Here is a 23,025-nt window from a genome sequence, read left to right as displayed (position 1 = left end):
AAATGTATCATAATATGAGATCAATTTTGACTTTGGATACTAGTAAAATCTGTCCCCTAAAAAGGAGAAAAGAGAAGAAAATAATAAAATAATAATAATAAAAAAAGAAATCTCGTGAAACTCTCCGTGTATCTAATGTTGTCTAACAATGTACATTGGACACTTGAGAGTCCTCTCGTGTTGAATTTTTTTGAAAATATAAAACTAGATTTGGAAAAGCTTATGTACGAGTGTTTATAATCAAATGATAAATTATACGGAAATTAGGGTGTATTAATGAGTTGACATGAATTGGGGCACTCATTAAAAAGTTTCTACTTTGAATTTGAACAAAAAAATATATTTGCGTGAGAATATAACCTAGTTGAAATGCAAAGTTAATCAAATCAATATCATGGACCTTTTTTTTTAATGCATTTGGAATTTGGACCAAAGAAAGAGTAAATATCTTAAACATAGAAGGTGGGCTTTTTTTGTTATCATCTTAATCCGTAACTTAATTTGACTAGAATATTCAAAAAAGATAAGCTGGGGAGAATTTAGGAATATTCCGAAGTTTCTAGGAGAGCAAGAAATGTTTCTTTAATAATAAAAGCTCAAAAGAATGCCGATTCAGTTTTTCTTGGGGAGCAAGTTGGGGAAGGTTGCGTGAGGCCCAAGAGTTGGTTCGAAGCGTTGAACCTGTCATAATTCTTTAACAGAAAGAAAAAAGGAAAATAATGAAAACAACCTGTAATTATCCAACTAGGCAATATTAATTACTAATTATGCAAATAAGCAAGTAACGTGTCTGAGCCTGCAACTACTGGGTCCCAAGGGCCTATGTGCTAAGTGATGGCTCAAAATATACCACATCCTCTGGGGAACATTTTAAAAAAATGACATTTGAAATATATATATCTTAAAAAATGTCCAGTACAGATCCTTATTTATTTATTGTGTTTGTGCTTTCAAACTAATTTTTTCCCTTTTTTTATTTTTAAGATTAAAGTAATGGGATATAAAATGTTCGATGTATTCAATTAGGTATCTTCGTCCTCCGCTAGATTTATGTTTCTTTGGTCAAATTTAACTTTATGCTAATTTTTTTTTTATCAATTTTTAAGATTAAAGTAATGGGATATTAAATGATTGGTGTGGTGTATTCAATTAGGTTTCTTCATCCCCCGTCGGATTTATATTTCTTTGGTCAAATTTAACTTTATGTTGAAATTTATTGAAATTATCACATAGTGGTGTTTATTTATGTTATTTTTCTGGCTTGAAGGGAGATACCTTGTAATCACAAGAAATTTATGTCGATCCAAACTACCTACTAGACTGGACTAGCAAGTGCAAGTCTAGTAATTGGTCTCTGACCAGTCTAGTATTATCAATTAGACAAAGAAATATCTAACTAGTAGGATTGAAAATAAACCAATCCATTCGATACTCGAACCGATTTTGATTTGGTAAGAGTTCGTTCAAAATTGGTTTGCTAATTAGTCAAGTTAAATTTGAAAAGCATTATACATTTAATAGCATTCAAATTCGATAAAAAGTTCGGTCAAATTCAGTTCAACAAATAAATAAGTCAAATTTGAACAAAATTTTAAATTTATTAAAATAATCAAGTATGTTTAAACACTATGGTGTTTGGCTTAATTAGTCTCATTTGTAGCCCTGCCAACTAGAGAGATGAGACTTCAAGTTTTACAAGAAAGAGAGAAAGGGGAGAGTTTGAGAGTTGAAACACGGATATCAATGTTGTCATATTGACTAAATTAGGTCTTAGGTTTTTCACGAGGAATTGTTGATTTACTTTCAAGTATCAAAACTATTTTGGGCAAATACTCCGTTTCAAATTTCTCTATCTAGTATTTATAGCATTAAATGGGGTTTTCCATTTTCTCTGATTAGACATTGCACCAAATTGAGGCCTTGCTGATTCAAGAAATAAGTAGACATGGGACATCTGAAGAACCAAGTAGACGAATTTAAGAATTCTTATTATACATTCAAAGAAAATTCTTTCAATAGGTTAGAGTTTTGGTGTAATTAACCCAAAAAAAGTTTGCCCTCTACCCGATCGAACTCTTGGCTATTCAATTGATCAACAATCTAATCCGCGACTATTTATTGCTCAATCAATATTTTGAGAAAGAAATAAGTGAATCTAAGTTTACATCCTTTCATCCAAATATGTCAACTCAATACTCTTGAATTTATGGAATTCAATAATTCCATGTACTTAATTTTTATGTTCTTCTTTAGAGTGTTAAAGTTTAAGGAGATTCTAAATCTTGTAAAGAGAAAGGGACAAAGAGGACTTGAGAGTAGAATTAGAAAAGTTATCATCATCCAATTATCCAATTGCAGTTGCTATCAATACTGAGTTGAATTTTTTTAAGACAATGCACCTTTGCTTAGAAACATTTCAAAAAAAAAATTGGATTGTTGCTCTTTTTATAATTTTTTTGAGTTTTTTGAAAATATTTCTTAAACACAATTTTTAACTATCTTTTTATATTATATCCATCACATCTTAAGAAAGTGTTAAGAGTTTACTTCTAAAAAATACAATCCAAACTTTATGTACCCCACTTTGTAGAAGGGTTATTAGTCAAATATACATGACAAGTAGGAAAATTTCTGTCCAAAAGGCATGCATTGTGCACCTCACCACTAGAACAGCTAAAACCAAATACGCAATAGGCAAGGAGGCATTACAGGATAACTAACAGGACAGCAACGTTTACTTGAATATCAATCATCATTATCAGACACCTAGACTAGGACACTCATTCTTGATGAACAGTGTAACACTGTCTAAATAAGTTGTAACTCCTTTTTAATTATTTGCATAATCTTACAATATAATTATGATATAATATTTTGTTACGATTCGTTCGTGTGAGTACCATACATAATAATTGCATGTCTTTTACAAAATTTTACAAGTAGTTCACGTAGACTTACAAGTTGTTCAAAGTGTGTTATATTATTCGTGAACAGTTGTAATGACAACTGTTCCTATCCTACTACCCATACTGCTGCACTGCTTAACAAGTGTCAAATCTTAACTTTACATTCGACTGTAAGGAAGATTCTTCCACTTTACTATAGGAAAACAGCAGATATAGCCCTCACATTTGAACTTGTACTTTTTAATTCCTTACTTTTAAAGCAACAGGAATGTATCTCTTATATTTTAATTTGTACATTTTTAATGCCTCACTTTTAAAATGACGACCTTAGTCCCTCCCCCTTACATACACAAAAATATACCATTTTCATCCCAAAAATCAATTTTGATAAAATTTTCACTTGAAATAACAAAAACCAATATGCCAAAATATTGTTATTGTATGTGTAAAATCATGAAAAAAATCACAAAAACTAGCACTATTACCATTTGAAGCTAATTGCAGTAGGAATTGCCTTAGTTTATGTGCAACATTTAGACAAAAACTTCAAAATATTTAAAAACAAAAGAAAATAGGTTAGAAAACTCTTGAAAATCACTCAAAATTTGTTATTGTGAAGAAATTTTCTTGTTGTGCCTTGAAAACACCTCAAATAAATTTTAAATACTAAATTAAATATTTTACCTTTGCTTAGTTTAAAGGGATTATTTCAGAAACCACCGCTGAAATTAGTTTCTAACTATTTCACTAGCCTCTCTCTAGGTTTCAAAAATTACACTAACCTTCCTTGAGATTAATTATCTTGTAACATTTAACTCCATTCAATATTTTAAAAGTACTATTAGGAGAGAGAAAATAATATGATTTCATCATTGCTCTCATCTACTACATTATTTAATTAATTTAATATCAACCCACACATTAAAGAAAAACACTAAAATTTGTTGTTCAGCATTAGGGATCAAATCATGTATAATATTAAAAAATAGTATATCAATTTATAATTTTCACTTGATACAAGAACCAAATTACTTCCTTCAGTTATATGTCATTGTTAAACATGATCAACAACAAATAATTAAAAAATTTGCAACCAAATATTACACAGAACAAACTTTAACATCATAACTATTCTTGTCAGCATATTAAGGTTAGTTATTGAGATTTTATGTTATTAATCGCTCTTTGTAATATTTTGGTTACAAATTTTTTTGATTATTTGTTGTTAATCATGTTTGACAATGGGTTTGTAATTGAAAAGAGTAATTTAGATTTTACATTAAGTGAAATATATAGAATGATATACTATTTTTGTTTCCATATGTCATTTATTCCTTGATGATAAACAACAAATTTTAGTGTTTTCTTTAATGTTTGGGTTGATATTAGATTAATTAAACAATTTAGTAGATGAGGGGCAATGGTGGAATCATATCATCTTCTCTCTCCTAATATCATTTTTTAATTATTGGTTAGACCTAGATATTATAAGACAATAAACTTCAAGGGAGGTTAGTGTAGTTTTTAAAACCTGAAGGGTAGCCAGTGAAATAGTCATAAACCTAAGGGGAGCTTTTTGAAATTATCCCTAGTTTACACTTGATCTTAAGAACTTTCAATTCTTAAAATAATAATCTAGAATTTGTAGAACAAATTTAGGTATCTCCATAATATTTTTTTTTTTAACTTAGGTTCAATATAGATCAAAATTAGAATTGTAGATGCAAATATAACTAAAATAGAATGGGGATGAAAATGGTGCATTTCACATATGTAAAGAATCAAATTATTCCATTTTTCAAAAAATGTACCATTTTAAAACTGAGAGATAAAAAATTATAAAGGCTTGAACATTGTAGAGAAGTTATTGGGTTATACACATTAAAAGTTTCATATGCAAGATTAAAAGATATTCATGTAGAGGCTTGAACGATAAGTTTTTAAAATTTATAATTTAATTTGTGAAACAAATTAAACCTAAAAAATTTATTATGTAAATGAGAGTAATTCTTCTAAAACAAGAGTAGTATTAGAAAATAGAAACTAAATTCTTTTCAAAATTGATAGGCATTTTCTACAGGAACTGGAACACCTAATTTGTTTATATATAATCTCATACTCATAATTTAATCTTGAAAGACATAGTACCAATTCAAATTATGTGAGATTTTAGTAAAAACCTAGAGAGAGAAAGTGGAGAAAATTCGGCCTAAGAAAGAGAGCAAAAATCCTCTCTCTCTCTCTCTCTCTCTCTCTATTCTATTTGGTAAAACTATATAGGTTCTCACAAATTAGGGTCTTCTTCTTCTATTCTTCTATCAACTTGTGCATGGTGAGAACTTGGTACAAGGTTAACACTTCACTAGTTTAAGCAAATCTAGCCAGAGAAGTTTCTTACACAGAGGCTTGTATGGATGACTATTAGAAGTTGGATTCATGGATAATTTTAAGTAGATAGCTTGTACTTCACAAATCATCTGTTGCAAATTAAGAAGATCTCCGGCCTTTAAATGTAATCTTCTTAACTACTTCTAATCATGTAGAATTTAAACAAAGTAAATTTATTTGAAGGAACCAAAAATTTTAGATTGTGTATATTTGCTTGATTTCTTGCAATATGATGATTATTCGTCATAAATACCATACTTATCTACTTTATATGCATATTTTTGTGTACCAGCATGCATAACTAGTCTACAATGTTACATGATTGCATGGATGTGTTAATAAAGATTTTTTGTAAATGAATAAATACATGGAAAATAAGTCTCAGTGGTCCTTGAACTTTTAGTCCTCCAACAATTAGAAGTAAACTTTTGATCCCCGATCTATCAGAAGTGCAAAATATTGGTCATTCCATCAATTCCATCGGTTAAGAATGACAGAAAACAACCTCACATGTGATGCACGACGAATTAGCAGGGGCATTCTCGTTTGCCCATGAGATTCTACCGAAAATTCCAACGAGGAGAACGAGAAGAAGAAGCGGAATCATCACCACCATCGTCGAACTAAGAAGATGATTGTCATCCATAGAAGATGTGCACCATTTGCCTAGACCACATAGATTTGAAACTCAAGGTGAGGTAGCTTTCCAGGTGCACTCATGTATTCCACTGAGATTGCCTAGATAAATGGTCGATTTCAGTTAGGTTACTTGCCCACTCAATAGATCTTTGTTGCTGTCGCCACCAATCTCAACAGATGCGCTCTTGCCACTACCACCGGAGATCCACCTCTAGCCCCACTCCAGAACAATGCTTCCTTAATTACCAGTTGACTTTCTTTATTTCCTTTTTATTTTTTTGGGAAATTTTAAACCTCTATTTCTTAGACGTCATCCACACATGGAAAGACAAGGTAGTTTTAGATCTGTAACTAATTGTTACTGATATGACTTAGTACTAGGCCCCCATTTTTCCTTTTTCTCCCTATTCAAAATATCTTCATTTTTCTGGTTTTTCTTCTTCACTATAATTTTTTGGCAAAAAAGTTCCGGTGCCAACCATTAGTGAACCCATTATAGAGGAATCATTCAAAGGGATTATTGAAGAAAAAGAGGAACCAAAAACCTTTAATGAAACCATTAGCCAAGACACGTGTGAAGGAATTGCATAAGGAATAGATGAAGCGAAATCCGTCAGCTCACCTAATAGTTGTTGTATGTCTAATGGAATTGACAATGATATGATGAAAGCAAGACCTTGGTTCTTCATAAAATTTCAGTCTATTTCATTTCTGCTGGTACTCATGATTGCTTGTATATCAATCTAGGGCATTGATTCTCCTTTGATGGAGTCATCATCCATCAATCTCTAACATCTTGAAATCCTTAAAGCTTCCTGAACCATCACAACTTCTTGTTTTGGCAAAAGCCAATTTAAATGGGCTTGGTGAGATTGAAGCAGCTTTCATTTGACTCAATTTCCCATCTTTTTTTTATGGCAACGATAACGTATCTACAACCTAATCTATCCTAATCTAGAGGGAGGGAAACCTAAAGAGGTCATGTATAAAAAGAGATTTCGATTTCCCATCTGTCCCTATTGATTAAAAATATTGGCAGAGTAGATGATATTCATGAGTCTAACTGATCTGCAAAGTGGCGTGTTGGTTTCTAGCTTTTAGGGTGGACTAAAATGCCCTTCATATTTCCTCATGCATCACACGTAATAATGGTTTCCATCACTCATAACTGTTGAACTTGATAGAAAGACCAATAATTTACACTTTTGATTAGAGCTGTTAAACGAACCGAGCTGTTCGGTAGTTCAGTTTATTTCGATTCGTTCGTGTTCGTGAAAGACTCGTTCGAAACCTTAAACAAATCGAGTTGGAATGAACTTTTTGGTTCGATTAATAATCGAGCGAACACGAGCATGTTCGCAAGTTTTAATGAACGTTCGCGAACATGGACATAATTATCATTTGACAAATTTTAGGGTTAATTTTATGGTTGGATTTTATATTTGGAGGACAAATTGCTTTGTTTTATTTGTTGTTTTTACGTTAATGTTAGTTATATAGTTAATGAATAATAGAATTTAGTCACTTAGTGTTTTAATTATTTTTTAGAATGATTAATGATTTGCATGGCATATTTAAGGCTTAAAATAATTTGGATTCGAGCATTTCGAGCATGTTCGCGAACAACTCGTTTATATTAAATGAGCCGAACACGAACTCGAACTCGAACACGAACTTTGCTTAACGAGTCGAACACGAACACATGTTTGGAGTTCGAAAATTAACGAACGAACACAAACGTTGTTCGAATTGCTTAATTAACAGAGCTCAAACATGAGATACTCGGTTCGATTCAACTCGTTTACAGCTCTACGTTTTGATAGACCAAAGGCCAAAAGTTTACTTTTAATTGTTAGAGGGTCAAAAGTTCATCCGATTAAAAGTTGGAGGGCTACTGAGACTTTTTTCCCTAAATACATCGACCATAACAAACCATTCTTGGGCTTCAATCATAGTGTCCGTCTTTAAGAAAGAAAATGAAAGTGATGCATGCATGGGTATATTAGTAAATAAGAACGTAATTTATATTTAATGCCCAACGTACTTACATAAATACAAGAGTTATTGATTGACTAGTTTGACGCTGTAATTACTTACATACAAATCTTGCCAAGACAATCTAGTCTTAAAATTGATTATCATTGTATTTCACATTTTAATTACTAAATAGTATTGCCAAAAGTTTTTAGTCCCAACATTGATTGCATTGAATTTCAATTTCTATCTGCTAAATGATATTGCCCCAACCAGGGCTTATGTAGTAACATATATAGGTAGGCATGTCAATGGGTTGGATTTTATCCAAATTCAATTCAAACCTAATATATTTGGAAAGAGTTTGAATTTAATTCATCAATTCTAGATCCTACCTAAACCCAATCCCTGTAAGAGAGTCATGGATTTGGGTAGGGTTTGGTTTTGGATGATCCAAACACAAATCCAAATCCAAATCCAAACAAGACACTACCCAGACCCACTTATAAAAAATATATATAAAGTAAATTTATAAATTAACCTAATATTGTATGTCATAGTTACTAATACAAATGTTTTCAAGAAAAAGAGAAAAAATAAAAACAAGTAAATGAAAGATTGAATGTAGATGTAGATGAATCTTTGAAAATAAATAGTTTTAGTTGATAATAGTTCTTTCTTTGAGTTTATAATATTAAATTCAACATCTTGAATGCTAATTTTATTTTTTGAAAATAAAAATTGGATGACATTTATGTTATTTTTTAACTCTATATATTTTCAAAATATTTTTACTTTAGTTCTTCAGTGTATGTTCAGAAAAATATCCACGAATACCAAAACCTATGAGGATCCAGGTCTAGATTTACTTTTTCAAACCAATAAGGGTTTGGATTTGGGTCTGGACCTAACAAAATTTAATTGGTTTAGAACTGGATCAAAGGGATGCAACTCAAACCTTGTCTATTGACATGTCTATATATAGGGATGCAAAATATGTATCAATTTGCAAAAGCAACATGTTTCTTTAGAACATCTTCATATTTTCACAAGGGATTTTGTTGCCCCAACCCGGAAATTTTGCTATTAATCTATCTCAAAATTTTCTCCCAATTGTCTTGAGCAACTTGGTGTCAATTGTTTTGGAACAAAGGCATTAGAGATCACAATTTTGCAGCTAGTTTAGTGGTATTAAATCTAAATGTTGGTTTATAGGGGTACATAATCTCCTTGGTTTGTTACAAAAGCAGCGGAGGAACCAAAAGGCAACAAAGCAGGTGTTTTTACCAAGAGATATATTGACTAAGCGGCGTTCTTGTTTCTGTTTAATTGGTTTCATGCTTTTGCTTGCTTATTGTACTCGATGCGTACATGATGCGTTGCTTTTCCAAGTCCGGGTCCTCTCTCTCTCTTTTTTTTTTTTTTTACTTTTAAGAGACTTGTAGATACATGTTGAGATTACCTGCCTATGCAGGAGAATTCAAATGACCATAAACAATAAAGATAAGAGAAGGCTGCGATTATGGACTGGGGCAAAATTGAACGAGTCATCTCTCGTAAGTTAGCCTCAGCTTCGTGAAGGTGAAGGTTGTTAAAAGTCAAGACATCCGTTCGTCTATAAATTTGTTGAAATTGCAACAATTGGATGGGAATGTCATCTACTCTAGAAACATTTCTCCCCCGCAAGGTATTAGTATCTATTGTTAAAGAATGGGATACTGCGGCTATTAAGCATTAAGTTCACCAACAGAAATGTTCAATTCAATTCGGTTAATCATATTGTCCTCTTGGGTTACACGCAATAGCACTAAATAAATATACAATCTATCACCCCTCCCCCCATCCCCACTAAAAGAAAAAGAATAATAATAATAATAATAATACTTCATAAATAAATAATTATAAAAAAAGCAAAATTCTGTGTACCTATTTTAGAACTTTTCAGCGGTTTAGATCACGGAAGAAATAGAGCTGCTTTAATATATAATCATTGAACAAAGTGTAGCTTTCACAACCAAATAGCAGACTGATTATCCATGTACATTTGGAATATCACGATCAAAAACAGAATATGAAGGACAGATAGTACTGCTTCTTTACCAAGATAGAGTAACAAGTGAAGGTTGTGTGGTGTACAAGGAATATGAGGTGAGTTACAGTCTTCTGATGCATCAAAACATTTCACATAGAATTGGGGATGAGAAAATGATATAATAACTAGTGCATGTTTGGCATTCAAAACAAAAGCTTTGTTTCAGAGGTTCATCCTGGAGAATTGGGTTGGCTACCATTAGCAAATGTCAAGTTTCCAAGTTGCTACAGTTTTTATTATCAAAAGATATTTGTAATTTTTTTTTCCCAAAAGAACAAAGAAATCTGCTTGCCAATTATGGAAGCAACAAACCAGGAGACAGGTGAGGTAACAAACTCTACCAAATATGAGCTGAAAAACGGTGAGAACGAGGGAGAGAGAGTGAATCCAACAATACCAATGGGAGCTGATGTTAGTGGCTGCTTTCTATTATTGATTGCATAGAAAAGTAATAGTTTTAATATAAATGGACTTACAAGAATATTGAGTGAGAGTAGACAACGGAAGCTTGATAGATGCAAAACCTTGAATCTTCTTTATTGAATATAAAAAGTAGAGATGATTGAATACAAAGGAGTGGTTGAACTTGAAAAGGATGATTACAAAGTAGGGAGATTTTAACTGATCTATGGTCGATGATTTCGCTGATGCCTTTCTTCTGAATTTTGATTCTATTTATAGAGGCTCGGGAGTTCTCATTTCATCTTCATTTGAATTTCATTTGTCTTTTGGGTCGACACTTTATTTGTGGCCGACATCTTTTTCAAAAGTCATTTGGATCTTGTCCGCATGGTCCTCCGAAAGGATCGAAAGTAGATTCGGATGATTCTGCTGACTCGTCAATTTTGTTGGTTTCTTCTTTCTTATCCTGCTTTTGCAAATAGTCCAAATATTCTTTGAGTAGTCTTGGATCTTGAATCATCTTTTTCATCAGAAAGTCATTTGAACTTGCCTCGGATACCATCTCGGTATCTTTTTCTTTTTCTTTCTTTATTGGAGTAGTGGTTGGAGTTGGTGTCATAGTGGTTGGAGTTGGTGGAGAAGTTGTTGTAGTAGGTATTGTAGTAGTTGGAGTAGTTAGCTGTTTTGTCCATTTGAGTTTGTCTCCTGTGGTTAGAAATCTGATGACGTTAACTTGATCTCCAAATTCTTGATTGAATCCTGTCCACCATTTAATTTTGAATTCTCTGACCAATGACATTGGAAGTGATTTTTCTAACTCTTGATGAATTTTGAAACTCCAGCAAAAGATCCATGGAACTTTGAACTCCATATGAAATAAAATTGGTCTTGTATATTCTTCCCCCTTTGCTCTTTTTAGGTATGTCTGAAATCCCATGAGCACGTTTGGAGGTAGAATTTCTGGTTGAGGTCCAAACCATTTCCACCAATGATTGAACCAAATTGGAAATTCTCTACTGCAACTTTCTTTAAATATGAAGAACCAGGAATGATTGAATGGTCTAAAAAGGAAAGCACGATACCATGCCATTTTGTAATCTTGATATGTAAATCCATCTGGAATGAATCTTACTGAAAAGGATTTTTTAGAATAAAGAGAAGTCCATTCATTGGGAGAACAAACTTTCTTTATTATACATTTTGAATGGCTGACTATATTTGGATTTTTTCTATCTGGAATAGGAAATATTTCTATAGATTGAGTATCTGTAAGAATTAATTCGTAGTAATCCAAATTTTTTGAGGGATCATCTGGTTGCCAAAAATATTTCTGAGGAAAGATTCTTTGGGTAATTTGATTGAGTGTAGAGTATAGAGGTATTTCTTGAAATCTGGTTAGAGTAATATGTTGAGTAAATGGCTTGGTAAAATAGGTATTTTCATTGGATTTTTCTGAAGGTTTTGGAATTTGTTGTAAAGGTTTTATTTGAGAAGGAGTAGGAGTACAGGCAGCTTGACTATATGTCAGTGCTGGGAAGTCCTGTAATATTTGAAATCTATTTTGGGTTACAGGAGTTAGACTCATCTCATAATCTTGAGGAGTCTTTGGACTGGAATTCCCTGCTTTTGAATCCATATTCCTGCAATATTAATAAACAATATCTTTAAGCTGGTCAGATAATTGCTTATTTTGTTCTTTGTAGTACTGAATAAATTCTTCATTTCTTTCAACTCTTCTCAGGACTTGAATGCGGATAGTATTTCGCTGAATCTCTCTTTGAATAAGAAAAGCTCTTTCTTGTGAGGTAATTGTAGCATAAGGGCTTTTTTGGATGTATATGGTATCATGTTTGGGAATTTGATAGGCTGGAATACTTTGCCTACCCTGGCTAGTTTGAACAAAATATTGATATCCTCGGGATTGGATAGCCTTTTCTTTGTTTTGAAGTTTGGGAGAATCTCTCTGAGCTCTCAAATAATTGGTATATTCTCGATCTGTTCTTTGCTTCCTCATTTCTTGATCCATGTCCTTGTAAAAATTCTCTAGTAAGAAAATCTGGTAATGAATTATTTTCTCCTTTGATGAATTCTATTTCAAAATAAAAAACAGATAAAATAGCTTGCCATCTAGCAAATATTTGTTTTGAAACTATATTTTGAACATCTTTTTGTAAAATCTCTTTTGCAGATTTACAATCTATTCTGATTAAAAATTTCTTATTGTATAAATCATCCTGAAATTTTGATATACATAAGACTATTGATAAAATTTCTTTTTTAATTGTTGAATAATTCTTTTGAGGATCTGACCATGTTCCTGAATGGAATCTAACTAATTCTTCTTTTGACTCTTCTAATTTTTGTTTTAATATCCCCCCATATCCTAATTCTGATGCATCTGTTTCAACTATCATGAATGCTTTAGGATGTGGTAAACATAAACATGGTAATGATTTAATTTTTTCTTTTAGATATTTTATTTTTTGAGTATGTTCATCTGTCCATGGTTTTGGATTCTTTTTTAATCTATTAAATAATATAGAGCATTCTTGTCTTAATTTGGGAAAGAAATCTGCTATATAATTTAAGCATCCTAAAAATCTTTGTAATTGATTTTTATCTTTTATTTCATCTGGAAATTTAGTAGTAAATTCTAAAGCTCTATTGATTGGTTTTATTGTTCCTTGATATATATCATGTCCTAAAAATCTTATTTTTGTTTGAAATAATTTCATTTTTGGGGCAGAAACTACTAATCCATTTTTCTTGACTGTTTTTAAAAATATATTCAAATGTTTAAAATGTTGTTCTAATGATTCAGAAAATATTAACACATCATCTATATAAACAATACTGAAGGAACTATAAGGATTAAAAATGTCATTCATTATATTTTGAAATTCTGATGGTGCATTTTTTAATCCAAATGGCATTACATTCCATTCATAATGTCCAAAGGGTGTTGTGAATGCTGTTTTATATCTATCTTTTGGTATTATTAGTATTTGCCAGTATCCTGATTTTAAATCAAATTTTGAAAATATCTTTGCTTTAAATAATCTATTGAGCAAATCTTTTTTATTGGGAATTGGATACCTAATCCATTGCAATACTTTATTTAATGGTTTATAATTTATTACTAGTCTTGGAACTCCTCTTTCTTTTTCAGCTTGATTCATTACATAAAAAGCAGCACAACTCCATGGTGATTTTGAAGGGGTTATTAATTTCTTATCTATTAAAGCTTTTATTTCTTTTTTACAAAATTCTAATAATTCAAAATTCATTTGTATTGGTCTAGCTTTAGTTGGAATATTTTTTTCATCAAATCCTGCTTCATAGGGTAATTCTACCATATGTTGTTTTCTATCCCAAAAAGCATTAGGAATATCAGCACATATTTCCTTTTGTAATAATTTTTCTATTTCTAAAATTATTTTTTGTATTCTTTCTTCTTTTAATTGTTCTTCAATTCTTAAATAAGATTTTTCTTCTTTTATATAATTTATTTGTTGTTGTACTTTAGTAATACTATTTATCGTTTTATAAATAGAAGATGTTTGTAATATCTGTAATTCTCTTTGTCTTATTGGAGTTAAGAATTTAAAAATAATAGTTTTTCCCATTATATTTATTGAAATTCCTTCATGGTTTACTGCAAATGGGTAAATTTGAATTAAAAAAGGTGTTCCTAATATGATATCATGATTTATATTTTTTACGATTATAAAATTATGTCTTATACAATATTCATTATTACATATTGATCCTTTTGTAAATTTATATTTTACTTGTAAATTTTCTTCATTTGCTGCCATCAATGTTTCATTTGTTCTTTCACAATATTTAGTAGGAATTATTCCTTCTTTAATACAACTTGAATCAGCTCCACTATCTATTAGAGCTACATGTGTTTCTTTGAAATCTTCTACAGTAATGGTTACTAAAGCATACCATTTTTGAAATGTCATTTTTTCTATTGTATTTAAATATTGATCTTCATCTACTGGTTTTTCAGATATACATATTTCTTCTGTTTTGGAATTAGAAGTTGATGGTTGATTATTTATTAAGGTTATTTTTGCTTCTATTTCTAAATCTTTTGTTTTTAATTCTATAATCTCTTGTTGTAATTGTTTTATCTGTATTTTAAGATTATTGATTTCTGTTTGAAGATCTTTAGTTGTTTCTTTTTTCATTATATTTATATTTGGATATTTATCTATTAATTTTGAAATACTAAAAGGTTCTATTATCTTTGGCATTTTGTCTTCTTGAATAATTAGACTTTTTAATCTTTCTAAATATTCTTTCTTAGCTACTGGATCTTCAATTTTTTCTATTATGTCTAATAAGAATTCTTTATCTTCTTTTTTAGTTATAACATTTATATATTTTGGAATACAATTACAATTTTCTTCACTTTCTGAACTAGGTATATCATCATAATAATCGTCTTCAGAACTTTGATCTTTTTCATTTATTAATAGGTTTATTAATTTATTTTTAATTTCTTCTTCATTAACACAGATTTCTGTAATTTTTTCCCTTAATCTACATTTGTTTGCTTTATGTCCTATTTTTCCACATTTGTAACAAACTATTTTTCTTTTAATAAATTTTCTCTTTCTTTCTGATTTATCTTCTTTAGGTCTTTTATATTTTATTTTCTTAGTATATTTTTTAATTTTCTTTTTGTATGCTGATGGTGATTTTATTCTTTTTATTCCAAATGCATCACAAAATGATCCTACTTCTTTTGTTTTAGAACCATATTTTATTTGTAATCTTAATTCTGAACATAACATTAATCCTTCTTTTTTGACAAATGCAAATAATTGTCCAAAAGTAATATTTTCAAATGAAATTACATCTGTTCCCATTTTTTTTTGTAAACTATCCATTATTCTTTGTGAAAATAAACTTGGTAATCCTGTTATGAATCTTTCTTTCCAGAATGAAGCATTACAATCTGGTCTTCGTAATACATTTGTTAAAAACATATCTTTATACCATCTAAAGTCTGATAATGTAGGACATCTTAAATTTGTTAAAAATGTTTTATTACAATTTAATTCTTCTTTTGGATTCCCTATGAAATACATTACTATTGTTACTATTAAAAATTCTGCAGCATCTGATTGTATCTGAATATTTCCTTGATCATCTTCAGTTTCTTGGGTATGTTCTAATATTGATAATTTATCTTGTAATGTTAAGGCATTATCCCACCAATTTTTTAATTGTCCAGTGAATCTTGAGACTAATAATGTTGCAATATTTCTTTCTTGAATATTTTTGATTTTATAAGCTAGTCTGGCCATTCCCATTTCTTGTAAGTTATTTAACACTTCATATTCAGCTTTGCCATCTATATTCCATTCATAAATTGAATCTCCATCATATTTTGTGGTACGAAATTTAGATCTTTCTTCATATTGAATATCTGGAGGACTTGGTCTTGGATAATAATTTTTTGAACTTACCATTTTCCAATCTTTGTTATTATTGTTATAAATTCTTTTTCTTCTTATTCTATTTATTTGATCATCTTGTTCTTCAAATTGGTTTTCTATAGGTAATACTAAATTTTCTCCTAGATCTGAACTTATTGATTCTTCTTCTGAGTTTTCGGATTCTTCAGTTGAATTTTCTTTTATAATTTTGTCTAAAGTATTTATTTTGGGTGTTGAAGGTTTTATTTCCATAATATTTTGTAATGCATGTGATATTTTATTTAATAAATTGTCTGTATTATTTATTTTCTGATTATTGATATTTTGTATTAAATCTTTTTCCTTTTCTCTTGTCAAACTTCTAGGTTGGAAATGAGGTGCTGAAATATCATTGGGGAATTTTAAATCTGGTTTCTTTAATGTATCTATTTTTGTATTTAATACTTCCATATGCTGAGATATTGTATGTAAGATTTGATTTGTATAATTATTCTGTTGATAAATTTTTTTAATATCTTCTAAATTTACTGAATTATTATTTGTACTTGATTCAGCTTCTCTTCCCTTTTTAAAAGGTGAAACAATTACTTCTCCTTGTCCTATATTTATTTTTACTTCTTGTAATGGAGGATGTATGGATGTTATTATTTGTTCGTCTTTTAATTTCCATTTTTTATATAAATTAGTTTGGACATTTATTTGAGATGTATTATATATATCATTTATTCCTAATTTTGACATATAAAATGTTAGCCATGTAAAGAAAGGAAAATCAAATTTTTTCTTATCTAATTCATTTTTCCATTCTATAATTAATTTGTTCTTATATTCAGATTCTAATTGAAAGAACCAAATTCTTTTTTCTGTATTTTCCTCATCTTCAAAATCTTCTTGCAAATATTTATGATTTATTATATATGGTTTATTTATTACATTTATTTCTCCTCTCATTTGTGACTGGGTTGGAGAATATTCTGATTGAGTCTGATTTATAACTTCTGGAATAGGAGTTTTATATTTAAAATTTGAGGTACTTTCTAAGGGAAAATTAATTTCAGTAGATTCATAATTTGAATGTCTAGCTGGTAACCATGAATAACTTGAACTAGGTCTTTCTCTTAATGAAGCAAATCTTATTAAAGTATTTCCATCAGGTTTTTCTATAATATCTTCTGCAGTAGTTTGTTCTATATTTCTTGCTATTTGTGGATTTTTTATTTCAAATTCACTAGGTATAGTTATCTCATTCCATTTTAATCTTTTTGGAGTATAGGTTGTAGGTCTATCTGCGTCTACTTGTAATAAAGTTGTTTCTTCTTTAAGAGTGGGAGTCATTATAAATTTTGGATTTAGATGTGAAGATAAAGGTCTATAATATATTCTATATATTATTGCAAAATTCTTTGTATGTTTTTCAAATTTATTTCCTTGTAAATGTATATCTAGTATTACTGAATTAAGAATATGTGGGTCTGTTAAGTCTATTGAAAAATTTGGAGCACAGTTAAAATATATGGGTCCATTACAAACATTTGTTTGAATCATAGAGAGTAAAGAAGTTTTATATCTTTTGAGTCTTGTATCTCTTAATGCTAAATATATTGGAGCATCTACTCCTAGATGGAATAAAGGTTTTACAGAAATTTGTATTAAACCTATATGAATATATCGATATCCTTTACTTAAATATTTTTGAATTGTACTATTATTTAGTAATGGTATTGATTGATATTCTTCTTGAATAGATATTGTTTCTTCATGTGTTTTAACTGATAAAGCTGTTTTGAAATCTAAAGGGCCTATTCTATAAATATGTTATATTTTTTCTTCTGGAATAGTCCAATCTGAATTATTTATAGGCATATGATATTCATGACTTTGTACTATATTAGCTTGCTTTGAATTAGATCCTATTTTAAACTGTCTAAGAAATGCAGCCATGTTTTATATTTAATTAAATTTTTACTTAAACTGGAACAACCGAGCACTATGCCTGGAACATCCTAACCTGGACTTACCAACGGTCTTACAAGGCATCAAGTCTTACCAACGATTTTAGTAAAAGTTTAATAAAATAGATAAACATAAATGCATGAATTAGCCAAATTGAAATAGAAACGTAATTCAAATAAAGTAATAAATTCAAAGTTAGAACTTTTCAGCGGTTTAGATCACGGAAGAAATAGAGCTGCTTTAATATATAATCATCGAACAAAGTGTAGCTTTCACAACCAAATAGCAGACTGATTATCCATGTACATTTGGAATATCACGATCAAAAATGGAATATGAAGGACAGATAGTACTGCTTCTTTACCAAGATAGAGTAACAAGTGAAGGTTGTGTGGTGTACAAGGAATATGAGGTGAGTTACAGTCTTCTGATGCATCAAAACATTTCACATAGAATTGGGGATGAGAAAATGATATAATAACTAGTGCATGTTTGGCATTCAAAACAAAAGCTTTGTTTCAGAGGTTCATCCTGGAGAATTGGGTTGGCTACCATTAGCAAATGTCAAGTTGCCAAGTTGCTACAGTTTTTATTATCAAAAGATATTTGTAATTTTTTTTTCCCAAAAGAACAAAGAAATCTGCTTGCCAATTATGGAAGCAACAAACCAGGAGACAGGTGAGGTAACAAACTCTACCAAATATGAGCTGAAAAACGGTGAGAACGAGGGAGAGAGAGTGAATCTAACAATACCAATGGGAGCTGATGTTAGTGAAAGCAGTAGCAATGCTATTGTTACAGCTGCTGCTGCAATTTCTGCAACTCCCCTTGCGAAAGAAGGTTATGCTAATGGTGCATCCTCACGGGTGAGAGCCCCACCTCCCTTCTTGCTCAAGGTTTATGACATAGTGAAGAACCCTGAGACAGATTCCATTATATCCTGGAGTTCCAGTGGCACCAGCTTCGTTGTGTGGGATCCTCACAGGTTTGCTGCTGAGGTTCTTGGAAAATACTTCAGGCACAACAACTTTTCGAGCTTCATTTGCCAACTCAACACATACGTGAGTATCCTTCAATCATACCACTTGCTTTGTCTCCTGTTTTCCCATCTTCATGTAGACTTCTTTAATTATTTTAATAATGTTTTGCCTAGTGTATGTGACTTTTGCGAATTGTTTCCTTTTGAAGTGGCACTTTTTACTGTTATATTAAGAGTTCTCACTCTTCTTATGTGCACTGTAGTACATAAGTTGCAAATCAAAGCAAGAAAACTTGAATACCAAATGAACTTGCCTACCAGTATTAGTATAGATGTATGTGAGTTATCATATTCTGCATATCTTCTAAAATCTCCTCTTTGCTCTTGCCGCGTGATCTGATATAATAGTTCTTTCTTTGTCAATCTGTTTTTCCTTTACTGACATGGGATGAATAACTAGAATTTTGACATTAGAAAAGATTGAGACATAACTGATTTGTGCTGTTATGAGATTTTAGGGGTTCATAAAGATCAATTGGGATAGATTGGAATTCCAGAATGCGTGGTTTCAAAAAGGGAAGAAGAGTTGGCTAAAGAAAATTAAGAGAAGAATTCAAGGAACTCAAATAGCACATCTACGTAAGCCATTAGAAACTGAAAGACAATTGAGTTTGTCTGGAGAGCAAAAGAAATTTGAAAGTCTAATGCAAGAACATGATGCGTTGAAGGTGGAAACGATGAAGCTGAAAGACATGGAAGCAAATTTAGTGAAAGAAACAGAAATCCTTGAGAAACAAGCCCAATGTATTACATCCAAGCGACAAAATATGCTGAAGTATATGATCCATGAAGTTCTGATAAGAAAAAAAGAGCTGCAGAGCAATGATGCTGCAAATGATCAAGGATCAGGTGGACGACAAAGCATTGAGAGCTCAGTAGAGCTCCTAGAAGAAGGCGGAACATCTCATGGAAGCCGGAAAAACTCTCCTAGGGCACAATCAGGTACGGGAAAGACATTTTCAAATGTTGACTTGAGCACTGCTGTTCAGGAGGAGGAGGATTGTACTGTTTCCATGGGAAAATTTTCTGATTTCTATACAGCAGTATACTCATCGCTAGAGAAGCAGCTAATGGATGATATAAGCTGTGAGAATGTGCCTGAAGAAGAAAGAGAAAATCTTCAGCAAAATGATGTCATCCCTTTGGAGGATTTGATTGAAGGACCGGCAGATTGGAATGAGTTTGCTAAAGGGATAGGTAACAAAGCCAAGAGTTAGGAGTTCAAGAGTTGATTTTACTGGTATTACCTGGACTTGTAATTTCTTTTGCACAATTGAGATATCAGTTTCTCTTAATCACATTTATCAGCTATTCTATGTCAGGTACCTCATCATGGTGTTTCACGGGATTGCCATAGCTCTTGCAAAACCAGTTCAGGAGCAATTCCCTCTATGAATATCAGATGATGTCCAACTTTTATTCTATCTTTCTTTTTCTTTTTTTCTTTGTCCATCAGACTATTTCAACTCATTCACTACTGACTTTGTCAGACTTCTTGAGACTTATATTACTTCAATGTGTTTTAAAGGTAAAAGATGTCTTGATCAATTGAACTACATTTCTTTCTAGTTTGTTTGGATGCCTTGCTACTGCAAAGGTTTGAACTCAGCAACGACCTCTAAACATGGTTTCAGAGTGCCTTTTATTTGGAACAAATTTGCTTCCATTAGTCTGTTTACAATCTGGTCTGGGTTTTATTTTTCACCACAATAACACCAGTAAATGAAACCAGAACTTTACTTCAAGTGTTAAAGCTACTAAGCTTGCACTTGTCCTATGCGGAAAGAGGTATTGCACTGTAATTATCACTTATTCTCTTTGGAGGAACTAAGTTGTTTTGAATTGAGAAATCCTCATGTTTCTATCTGTTGCTTTACTGCTATTGTAAAAGCTCCCATTTGACAAACAAGGAAATGTTCCAAATGCAAGGTTTATTCCCTACTGCAGTAAACATTCTGAAACAAGATTTTCTGGGAAATGGGCCAAATTCTCAAGTTAACTGTGATTATCTCTCATTATCAATTAGGAATGGAGGTAATCACTGTAAATGGATAAATGATTTTATCTCTTTTCCTATACAGAAATGGTTGTTAATCTTCCGCAGTTTTTTCTGTCACACTAACAGAAGTTGTACTCATTTGCCAAAACAAATAACAGGAGTTTCACTTATCATCCTTCCTCCTTGTCTTAATTGTATATCGATGTGCCTTGGATTATGAAAAAGACAACCAATTCATCCTTAAAACTAAATAATGATTAGATGGATCAAATTTCATACCATATGTCTCCTTTCTTTTCTTCAATTTGTTTCCCCTCAGATTCCAAAATGCTTCAATCTTGTAATTACATCAAAGTTAATTTACATGACACGTTAAGGAACAAGGCTGGTTATGGCACAAAACTTAGCTACATCCTAGTCGCCTGTTTTCGAATGATACTTGGAAAGGAAAGCAAAGTAGACGAGGTAGATTGCTGATCTATATAAGTCTAGAGTACACTAATGCAGCTTCTATTAACAACTCATTTCGAAGTACAAGGACACCAGAAACATGCTTTAAAAATGATGTTGTCCTCCCCCTACTTTGATTCTTAGGTGAACAATCAAGGCCACTCAAATATGGAGATAAAAATCAGATTGTGCTTTGTTTACGAAATAAGTTGCAAGAGGAATATATTCTTGGTGAATAAGGCAGTAATAGAACAGTATTAGACTCGTTCTTGCTAAGGTTGGTAATTGAAAGATAGTGGATTGAAAGTCATGATTTCACCAGAGAAGGACTAACCTTTTTGATGGAATTTTACTTAAGAACAGCCACTGCATGTAGGGGCAGTTTGTTTAGCCCATCTAAACATCTTTAAACTTAAAACGGTCTTGACTACTACCTCATGGAATGCAAAACAACTCGTCAAGATACAATGGAAGTACGTGGTGGAGGAATAGCCGGAAATGGTGGGATTGTTAGGCCATCTTCGCTACCCTCCAAGCAGGCCTCAGAGAAGATGGAATTCATGAAGGGAGTGCGTGGTTTCACTCCGCCCCCCTTCTTGACGAAGACCTTTCAAATGGTGGAGGATACAGAGACAAACAACATGATTTCTTGGAATTCTGAAGGTACCAGCCTAATAGTCCTGGACCATCTCAAAATTGCTGCAGAGGTTCTACCAAAATATTTCAAGCACAACAATTTCTCAAGCTTCATCTACCAACTCAACAACTATGTGATTTTATGCATTTTAGATTAGTACATACCTTTTAGAGTAAATCCTTTTTTATAGCATGGATATCGTATTCTTTAGATAATTTTTTTATCATCATTAGAAAGTCTCTGCAAGAATTTGTTATGTCTATCACAACTCATGAACCTAGGTAAATGCCTTTTTCCTGTACTTATGCTTACTACTTTTGCTCATGCTTTGTGTTTGCAGTTTGAATGTCAAATAAATTCCTCGTTGAGACTCGAATTCAACAGCAATTGGGATCCTCCCCCACTAATTTCTGATTGTTTGCTTTCTAAACTTAATAGGGATTCAGGAAGATTGGACTGAGGCAATATGAATACGAGAATAAATGGTTTCAGAGAAGGCAGGAACATTTGCTAATGAACATTAGAAGGCGAAATGATGAAGGTCCAACAACCAGGAAAAGACGAGGATCGAGGGAACAACACGTAACGGCTGCAAGGCCTTCAATGGAGGCAGAGCTGGAAATTTTTGAGGATCACATGAATACACTGAAGAAAGACATCACAAGATCAAAATATAATATGGGGAAACTTGAGAGTAGCATAGCCACCTTCAAGAAAAATATGAAAAGAATGGAGGCTAAGTCAAAAGCATTGATCAAGGTCTTAGCCAGAATATTCAGCCCCGCCTTAGTTGAGAAGATAATTTAGTGTGTGGAGGAAGAACCAGAACTTGAAATCCTTCAGACCATGAAAAGAAGAAGAGTGATTCTACCACAAAGCTCTAAAACCACAACAAAGTCCACGGATGATGAAGCTTGTGGCATGGACCAAGATGATCAGGAGGCAAACACTTCAATGGCAGAATCAAAAAAAACTGCTGATCAGAAACTATGGAAGAAGTTCATGGGAGATGATTCAGTTAGCGAGGATGAGTCGGAGCAACAACTGTTGAAGCAACACTCGAGGACTGATATGGGATTCGATGATTTGA

The 23,025-nt window shown here is 31.6% G+C and overlaps 1 protein-coding gene across 1 annotated transcript; it reads left to right on the top strand.

Moving 5' to 3' along the window:
* The first annotated feature begins 21,765 nt into the window (after positions 1-21,765).
* LOC113704467 (heat stress transcription factor A-6b-like) lies at positions 21,766-22,742 on the top strand. The gene is made up of 2 exons (XM_027226370.2): positions 21,766-22,005; positions 22,374-22,742. The coding sequence occupies exons 1-2, from the start codon at positions 21,766-21,768 to the stop codon at positions 22,740-22,742; spliced, it is 609 nt and encodes a 202-aa protein (XP_027082171.2).
* Positions 22,743-23,025: the final 283 nt, after the last annotated feature.

The sequence above is a fragment of the Coffea arabica genome, chromosome 8e (genome assembly GCF_036785885.1).
Source record: "Coffea arabica cultivar ET-39 chromosome 8e, Coffea Arabica ET-39 HiFi, whole genome shotgun sequence".
Classification (NCBI taxonomy): domain Eukaryota; kingdom Viridiplantae; phylum Streptophyta; class Magnoliopsida; order Gentianales; family Rubiaceae; genus Coffea; species Coffea arabica.
The sequence above is the reverse complement of the archived record's forward strand: the minus strand, read 5'-3'. Positions and strand labels throughout refer to the sequence as shown.

Bases quoted from the DNA above. Each gene is read 5' to 3' on its own strand.
- LOC113704467 (XM_027226370.2), top strand. From the start codon at position 21,766: ATGGAAGTACGTGGTGGAGGAATAGCCGGAAATGGTGGGATTGTTAGG. The intron at 22,006-22,373 runs GTTCTACCAAAA...TAAACTTAATAG, and splicing joins ATCTCAAAATTGCTGCAGAG to GGATTCAGGAAGATTGGACT.